Source organism: Xiphias gladius, chromosome 14 (genome assembly GCF_016859285.1).
Source record: "Xiphias gladius isolate SHS-SW01 ecotype Sanya breed wild chromosome 14, ASM1685928v1, whole genome shotgun sequence".
NCBI lineage: Eukaryota > Metazoa > Chordata > Actinopteri > Istiophoriformes > Xiphiidae > Xiphias > Xiphias gladius.
The window spans coordinates 3581715-3590765 of NC_053413.1; the positions used below are offsets into that span (position 1 = coordinate 3581715).

Below are 9051 nucleotides of genomic sequence, written 5' to 3' on the forward strand. Positions count from 1 at the left end.
AAGTGTCACTTTGCATTTATTGTCTCTGAGTTGGTAAACTCCAGGAACCGAGAGAGGCATCTTTAATACACATTCCCCTACTCTGGGACTGTTGACTTTAATGAAGCAAGCAACAGTTAGTTAATCACTGTTCCAATCAGTGTAATTTGTGTGAGCATTAGTAGCTGTTACTGAGCCTCCTGCTGTATTGGACCTTCCAGTCATTATCATCATCAACATCATCACCATGATAATAAGCATCGCTCTGATCTGGGCAGTAGTGGTGGCAGTGTGCTGTCTTCTATGGCTCGCTGTGGGGATACGACACAGGTAAGACTGGACATGGGATAGGGGATATGTAGGATGCGATGTTTTAGGCATTTGTTATCTGTATTTTACTTACCCAGTGTAACTAAACCGTAAATTAATAGGAGTCTCCTGAACTAGAGAGATTTTTAGCTGACTGCACACAGCTCAACAATGACAGTTTTTTTTCCAAGCAAGAAATAACACTGTGCATAACTCATTTTGCCACTTATATACCCACACTACTGTGAATGACAGAAGAATACATGCAGTGAGTACTAATCAAACAAAGGCTTAAGTAGAGATGATAGAATTTCTTTAGCATGCTGTTGATACACAAAAATTGTCACAAATATGCTATCAGAGCATAACTGCTGTTGTCAAACCCTGTGTTGTGTAGTCACTGGCCAAGTGCTACAGAATGATGATGTAGCTGATTAGTTGTTTATTTCTGTAATTATGAAAATACTTTGTAGTCAGATTGACAAAATTGGAGAAAAGTCTTAAAATATAAAGCTACATGTTACAAAGAGTGTACTTGTTTAAAAGAGTGGCAGAATGACATTAAGGCTGGCATACAACTATAACTACCTTGGTAACTGCTTTGTCATGTTTTGGAAATGTGGTTGTTGGGGTGACCATGGCTCAGCTTCATGGAAACTGGGCTCATTGACAAGTTCTAAATGAGTTTCAATCAATACAGACATCACCAGCCTTCAACATAGGAAAATAGGTTCGTCTAGCAGTAGAACCTATTTATCTTTTGAGTAATTTCAGGAGGTATTTTATGCTTCTGAGCAACAAAAGTAGAGGGGTGACAAAAATGAGGGAAGAGTAAATTGGGGCACAGGATTTTTAAAACTTTTACAAATTATTTCATCAATATTATTTTTGTTACTGGGGCTCAGTGTAAACCATGTATTGCCATATTTGGCGATTTGTAGGTTCTCAGATTACCTTAAGGTATTTTGTGGATTCACACATTTCTGCTATGTCTTAGAAAACTCCGCAAAAATAATTAAATTGTCCAACAACTGCACTCACAAAGCTTAAAACAAGGCTATTTTTCCGATATCATAAATTATTGAAATTTGTGGACATACATGGTTTTCCTTCAATAGAGACAAAAAGTAAAAACTTCCATGAGATGGCTATAGGTTCAATCCTATTGCTGATTCTTGATCCCTATGTCAGTCAGTAATAATAAGTAGCAAAATGAGCATTAACTCCTAGAAAAATGTCAGGGATTATTAGTTTAAATTCCGATCTTTATTATCCTCTGTATCCCGACTAACAACTGAGCCCATAAATCTCGAGCACTTTGACCATCCATCAGTGGCAGTTTGTCTTGGCTTTGTACTGAATATTGTCCACCAATTCTTTCTTGCCAATGTCCATAGGCAGCCTGGAGAGCCTGCAATTGAAAATGGCTTCATCCCGTACCTGGGCTGTGCTTTGCAATTCGGGGCCAACCCTCTCCAGTTCCTCCGCAGCCGCCAGAAGAAGTACGGCCATATTTTCACCTGCAAGATCGCAGGCCAGTACATTCATTTCCTGTGTGACCCCTTCTCTTACCATTCAGTCATCAGACAGGGGAGGCACCTGGATTGGAGGAAGTTCCACTTTGATACGTCTGTCAAGGTAAATTTATGTAATTTAATTTTTTATTATTTATTATTAGTTCATGATACCCGTGAGTCCTTCAGTGGTCTTAAACCTTTTCTTCCTTCCTTCACCAGGCATTCGGCCACGACAGCTTCGACCCTCGCCATGGCCACACCACAGAAAACCTCCACCAAACCTTTATGAAGACTCTGCAAGGTGAGGCTCTACCCTCCTTGATAGAGACCATGATGGGCCACCTCCAGGATGTCATGCTGAGGTCGGACACTCTCAACCCTTGCAAGGACCACTGGCAGGTGGATGGCATCTTTGCTTTCTGCTACAAGGTCAGTAATTGGACTACAGACTGGATGGATACAAGAGAACTGATGACACTGGAAGAGGTAGTTTGCTATTGGCCATAAGGGTCTGCAATGGATAGTGGGCTGTCCGGTTGAGATTGACTCACAAAATTAACTTTTAATTTTGCCCAACAAAGTCTGTTTTCATGACTGTAATTTGATTTGATATTTGATATTTTTGATAAAAATTGGCATAAAAAGTACCTCCAAAGGGACAAGACTTACAGTAACTATTTAAGTTAGGAAACTCTATACTCAGTTTGCATTTCCATAGCTTCCATTCCCTACATTTGGACTTGAAAACAATGTTCCCAACAGTCCTAACAGGTTTCCATCTGCCCTGCCTTCCTCCAGGTGATGTTTGAGTCTGGCTACCTGACACTGTTTGGTAAAGAGCTTGGTGAAGATAAGTGTCAGGCTAGGCAGGCTGCCCAGAAAGCCTTGGTGCTCAACGCGTTGGAGAACTTCAAAGAGTTTGACAAAATCTTCCCGGCATTGGTGGCTGGCCTGCCTATCCATGTCTTCAAGAGTGCCTACAGTGCTAGAGAGGTTAGTGGGTTTTTCCTGTGACTATCAAAGGAGAAAATTACAACATATACTGCCTTGTCCTGATGCCATAATGCCTCTGTGCTGTCATTTCTAACCATTTTTAGCAGCATAAACTTTACATAAAAGAAACTCATGTATATTAATGACTTAGTACTTTTTATTTTGAATGTACAGAACCTAGCAAAGACCATGCATGCTGAAAACTTGTCTAAGAGGGAGAACGTGTCTGATCTGATCTCAATGAGGATGATCCTGAATGATTCCTTGTCTACCTTCAATGACGTGAGCAAGGCAAGAACTCACGTCGCTCTGCTTTGGGCTTCACAGGCTAACACCCTGCCTGCTACCTTCTGGAGTCTCTTTTATATGATCAGGTATGCTGATAAGTTATCTTTTTCTGTTGTGTAAGGGCTCTCTGGAAATGACACAGAAGGTAACCACAATGGAGGGCTCAACTCAAGTTCACCAACCAGCAGTGGTGGTGCTCTGTCTGAACAGAAATCTATAGATGTGCTTTCTACACTAGTCTAGACTGGGAATTAATCATTTAAACAATCTGGGACTAGGATCATAAATCAAACTTTGATTAAGACTTAGAACTAAAAAGTAGTTAGATGCCAGTTCTAGTTTATCAGTTGCACAAAGCTTTGTAGCTCCTGACAGAATTTAGCACGACCAATTTTACTATGTATTCTGGATTAAATCATGGCTTTTCAAACTAATGGCAAGACAAGCTAGTCAGTTTAATTCAACCCCAAAAGATCATTTTTACTTTGTGGAAGACCTTAATAGTTACAAGGATAATTAGAAAATACAGTGATCAGTGACACAAGATCTAAAGAAATTGTTTGTAGTCTCTAACAGCTCTCTACCATTGTTAGCGAATCACAAATAGAGCTGTTTTCATCTTGTTACTTGTCAGGTGTGATTAATTATTACTGTGAAAACACAACTCTTTGTTCAATGACAGCCTGTGGCCAGGGTTTCTAACATTACTGGCTTAAAATGAGACATATAAATTATTATGTGATTATTTCTTTATTTACAAATATGTGTGTATCTAACCTACATTAAACCAGTCTAGCTAGCTAGTCAAGCTCAGTACACCACTAGAAAAAAATGCTCTGGCTTGTTTGTTTTGTTTAAATCAATTACAATTGTTTTGGGTTGGCAAGCCCAGGATGCAGCAACAGTGCTATTGCAATATACTGTCGAGGGGGGGGGGCTTGTTTTGATGGCACATTTGCACGTGCAGAGGCGATGACTGTCATTAAAATAGCTAATTCCCCAAAAAGAAAACACCACAAAAACAGAAAAAACAAAACAGTAAAAGAGGTATGTCGACTGTGTGTGGGTTGCTAGCTCAGAGGTTGTTGTTTCAGTTAGGTAACATTCTTGGTTTAAACCAAAAGATTTGTACACCAAGTATTTGTAAAGCATTATAGTGTTGCAACAAGTCTGACCATGAAGGTATTTCAGCTGGGCCCATGAGAGCGTGTAGAGTATAGAAATGTAGGTATAAGCTAGAAAAAAGGCCTGTGATTTTATAGAATTTCATTTACATGATACAACCAAATAACATTTAGGGCAATGATATGTTTTTCATAGTTTTGTGTGTTTAGTCCAGCACATTGGTTTTGAAATGAAATGACTGAGGTTAAAAAGTTGAAGTGCTGCTTAAGGGGGATGTGGGTCTGTGGGTCACAGACTTCAGACAGTAATTAAATGCAAAGGGTTTGCAACCACATAATAAATATGATCATTTTAGTTTATGTCCACATGTCCAGGCACTTTCTGTCCCATAAAATGGAGGGACTCTCTTTTATATAATATAGACTACAATTCCTGCACTGTCCATCTGATTTACATTGGCTTCAGAAAGTATTCGGACCCATTCATTTTTTGCACACTTTATTGTGTCGTAGATTTAATTTTAAATTGATAAAATTGCCATTTTTGTCCATCAATCCACACTTAATAATCCATAATGACAAAGCGAAGACATGTTTTAAGAAATCTCTACAGCCACCAGAGGTCGCCTAACAATAAAACGTAACTTTGGGTTGTAATAAGCTGCTTTCACAGACGAACTATGGGGTTCTGTTTTTACCAGGAAGACAGTATCCATGGTGCTATTGCAATGAGATGAAAGTGTCTGTTCCTGCATAGGCTGAAATGAAAATAAATAATCCAGTACCAGTAAAAAAAAATAGTGCATCCCTAACAGTGAGAGTTAATGTGACTAACAGGCTCCTGTATCTGTGCTCAGGAGTCCGGATGCTATGAAAGCAGCTCGTGAGGAAGTGCAGAAAGTTCTGGAGGATTCAGGTCTGACAGTTGACCCCAGTGACCCCACACTGAACCTTACCAGGGACCAGCTGGACAATATGACTATTTTGGGTAAGATTGTCAATGGATTACTAGAAAATTGAAGTTACTTGTACTACAACCAATATTGCTAAATTTATATTTGGTGCTGCCTACAAAGAATCCATCAGACCACTGTGGTCTGTGTAAAGAATATTGGCATGTTTTGTCCCTTTAAATGTAAAGGGACAAAACATGTTACAGTAAAACAGACAAAAACAGACAAAACAGTAAAGAAATGTTAAAGAAATTTCTTTTTTTATGCCTTTCTTTCTACTTTCTGTGTATAGACAGTATCATAAAAGAAGCAATGCGTCTTTCAAGTGCTTCTATGAATGTACGTGTTGCCAAGGAAGATTTCCTGCTTCACCTTGACAACCAAGAGGCTTACCACATAAGGAAAGATGACGTCATTGCCCTATATCCGCCCATGCTGCACTATGATCCAGAAATCTATGAGGATCCCTATGTAAGATTCCTATGTAATGACTACTTCTTCAGGAAATCACTATAATTTGTGTTGCCCTACTGAAAATTCATCTTCATTTCTCCCTCTCTCCTCTTCACCCTGCAGGAGTACAAGTTTGACCGTTTCCTGGATGAGAAGGGTCAGGAGAAAACCACTTTTTACCGCAGCGAACAGCGGCTGCGTTATTTCTATATGCCCTTCGGCTCTGGGGTCACCAAATGCCCTGGCAGATTTTTTGCTGTGTACGAGATCAAGCAGTTCCTTATTCTGGTGCTGGCCTACTTTGAGATGGAACTATTAGACCCTGCTATCAAAGTCCCGCCTCTTGACCAGTCCCGTGCTGGACTGGGAATCCTCCAACCTACCTATGATGTGGACTTCAGGTACAAGCTGAAATCGAACCACTAGGCTCCTGTCTTTGTCGGGCAGAGTGATTGAAGTACATACTGTACATAGTATATATTTAACAGTGTTAATGAGAATGCATTGCTGCATATGTAAATAGACTGAATTATATTTTTGTCACTTTAATTTGCTGCTGAAGAACATGTATTCTGCACATTTAAACCTTCATTGTATCAATTAATGTTGTGCCAAACACTCTCTCTGTTGGATAAGGGCTGGCAGACAGATTAAAAGTGCCAAGTAACATCTTCAGTTCCTGTGGAGGGGCAGACATGCCATATAAATTCATATAACTTACCATAAAAGTATTTTTTCATAATTTGGCATATTAAAATACTAAATAAAAATCTTGCAGCGTTACATCAATGCCAAGGGATTATCAGAGTAGGATGCAGGGTTTTTCTATCTTGCAGACAGCCATTGTTTTTAAAAGATTTTACCATGCCACGTTACTGTATCATGGTAAGGACGTATAGAGCATGTAAATCAATCTGCAATTGTCATGACATGAATACTACACAAAGAGAACAAGAGAACTTTTGAAAGAAAAAGAAAAAATTAAAAATAAAAACAGTCTTCGCTGTGATTAACAGTCCAGCAGGCAATCACACTATCATGTTTTCAATTCAGTTACCTGTTTTACAATAAGAGGAAAGCCTAAATGCTAATTTCCCCTCAGGTAGCTAAAATCCCCACAGAATAAAAGTACAATGTACTCGACCTCAGTGTCCTAAGTGGTAGCTATGGCCCTGATTAAAGTCTATATGGGATGTTCAATGAGGGTTTTTGTCAAAATGAAATTATCAGTACTAAATGGAAGCCTGGCAGATATCAACCTAAAAATGGAATGTTCTAGTAAAAAGTCATCAGAAATGCAAAGTATAAATTACTTGACTGTAAGTTCACATTTCTGCACTTTTGAAAATGACACCACTTTAATGTGTGTAAAGTGTTAGTACTGATCATCACAACCAAAAATCTGCAGTGAAACATGTTCTTTTTCTATCTGTGTATTCATTACATAGCATATATATATATAAGCTCATCCCTTGTGTTCTATCACCACTTATTGGTACTTTCACGTCAGCTCATTTATTCTGCGAGGTGAAACTGCTGAGGGCGGCATGACCAATCTCTTTTTTTTTTTCTTTTTTTTTTATCAGTGAATGCATTACTGTAATCAGTATCATTTACTGACTTCACCTTCACCTTGTAGTAGAAGATAGAGCTTCCATCAGCCTTGGAGTTTGCTCTCTCTGGCTGTCTCACTCTCAGACACTGGTATCACTGAAGACGTGTCTGACTGTTGGCCAATGCTGACCTTTTATATGACATCTACCCTCTCAGTATCATCTTTGCAAGACATGCTACTTAATGATAACATAAATTGTAGTTTCTTTAATGAGCATTGAGTACATTTGCAAGCTGCATATTTATCAGTACAGCAGGCTGCAAAGTTGCAACCAAGCCAAAATCCAGAAGGATAGGACAGTGTGAACAGAGCTAAAAACTTAATAGGAAATACAGTTAATTAAGATGCATCGAAGAAAGAAGGATAGCTCATTTGTACAAGTCAGTGCGACATTTAAGATGCAGAGCTGGCTATATAGTTTCTCAGATGAATGTATTTTTGAGCGCCGAGTCAACAGGCATGTCCACTTTTCAAACAGCACTATTGACTTTTTCATGCTGTGAATTACATAATAATTACACACATGAATAAACGGCTAACAGCATATGGACACACATCAAAATATATTTGCATCTGACAGTTTCAGCAATAGTCTGACTGCAATAAGGAAAGGTAATTCCATTATTGATATTTACTGTCTTCACGTGAAAAGCTCCATATTAATATTTATGTGTTTATCTTCGTAATTACAAATTTACACACTCTGTGAGTAATTGTGATGAACCTGGAAGTGAGGTCAGAGCACTTTTGTAACCATGTACAGCTGTTTTACTTTTATTCCCTGACAATCCAAAGGTGTTTCACCGAACATGCAACCCATGTGTGTGTGTTGACTTGTATATGCTGAACAAACAGATAATAAATCAATACATTTGTACACCTGTCTGTGTGCCATGCCCTGATGTCTCAACCAGTTAAACTCAGTGCAAATACAACAGAACAACAGAACCGTTTTCTCTTCCAAGAACTTCAACACTCATTGTCTATATATATACAGTGGCAGGAAAACGTTTGGGGACCCCTGCTACTTTTTGAATAGTTATATGAATTTGTACAAACCAAAGGAAAAATAAAGCTAAATGCATGGGTCAAACTGTGGGGCGGGAATTTTCATTAAGTAAACACGTCAGTCCAAAATGAAGCACAGAAAATATAGTCTATCTTGTGGGAAAATATGTCTCTGGCACAAACAAAGTTTAACTTCCACAATGATAGTGTTATTTTGATCATATAACCATCAATTTAACTTTTTTTGTTACTAATTTCTACAATATTGTTAATGATTAAAGGTAAATTAACAGGCTTAGAGAGGATGAAGGGCATGAGATTGTATCTGCTTTCAAAATAGGGCATCACACAAAAACGTTGGAGAACCACTGGCTAAATCTATGTAGATGATGTTAGACATTTAGGTGTCCTGCCTGCACTGCAGTCTCCAAGAACACTTGTTGCATGCTCTGTTCACAACCTGTTCAGTGTGATGTTCACAGTGGATCGTGTAATGCTGCAGTGCACACGGCTTTTTGCAGTCACGGGTACAGAAGAACAGACATGACCGGCTTTCAACCCATAGGGGTCATTTCAGTAATGCTTCTTCTCCATACAAGTTTTACTGTGTCCTTGCCTTTCACCCCCTCACATTTTTAACAGTGGAAACTGAGCTGCATTGCTCTCTGTTACCTGTGTTTTAATGTGATGTTTGATAACTGCGTTGGGAGTTAGTCATTAGAAGCTCAGTGCTAAAGAGCCCCCCAGGGGTCATATGCAGGGCTGTAGTGGAAGCTAAACACACATAAACACCATGTACCCACCTCTAAAAT

General features: G+C 38.9%; 1 protein-coding gene across 2 annotated transcripts; it reads left to right on the forward strand.

The window, feature by feature from the left end:
• The first annotated feature begins 215 nt into the window (after positions 1-215).
• LOC120799103 (cytochrome P450 7A1) lies at positions 216-8379 on the forward strand. Of its 2 annotated transcripts, XM_040143999.1 has the most exons (9): positions 216-309; positions 1686-1790; positions 1868-1926; positions 2025-2234; positions 2604-2798; positions 2973-3172; positions 5068-5198; positions 5456-5634; positions 5740-8379. In XM_040143999.1, the coding sequence occupies exons 2-9, from the start codon at positions 1712-1714 to the stop codon at positions 6040-6042; spliced, it is 1356 nt and encodes a 451-aa protein (XP_039999933.1). In that variant the 5' UTR covers positions 216-309; positions 1686-1711; the 3' UTR covers positions 6043-8379. The 2 variants fall into 2 exon arrangements, with proteins under 2 accessions (XP_039999933.1, XP_039999931.1); XM_040143997.1 differs by having other exon boundaries at positions 227-309; positions 1686-1926.
• Positions 8380-9051: the final 672 nt, after the last annotated feature.

Excerpts from the sequence above, each read along its gene's own strand:
- LOC120799103 (XM_040143997.1), top strand. The coding sequence starts at position 227 with ATGATAATAAGCATCGCTCTGATCTGGGCAGTAGTGGTGGCAGTGTGC. Across the intron at positions 2,799-2,972 it reads GTGCCTACAGTGCTAGAGAG|AACCTAGCAAAGACCATGCA; the intron begins GTTAGTGGGTTT and ends TTGAATGTACAG. Across the intron at positions 5,199-5,455 it reads GGACAATATGACTATTTTGG|ACAGTATCATAAAAGAAGCA; the intron begins GTAAGATTGTCA and ends TTCTGTGTATAG.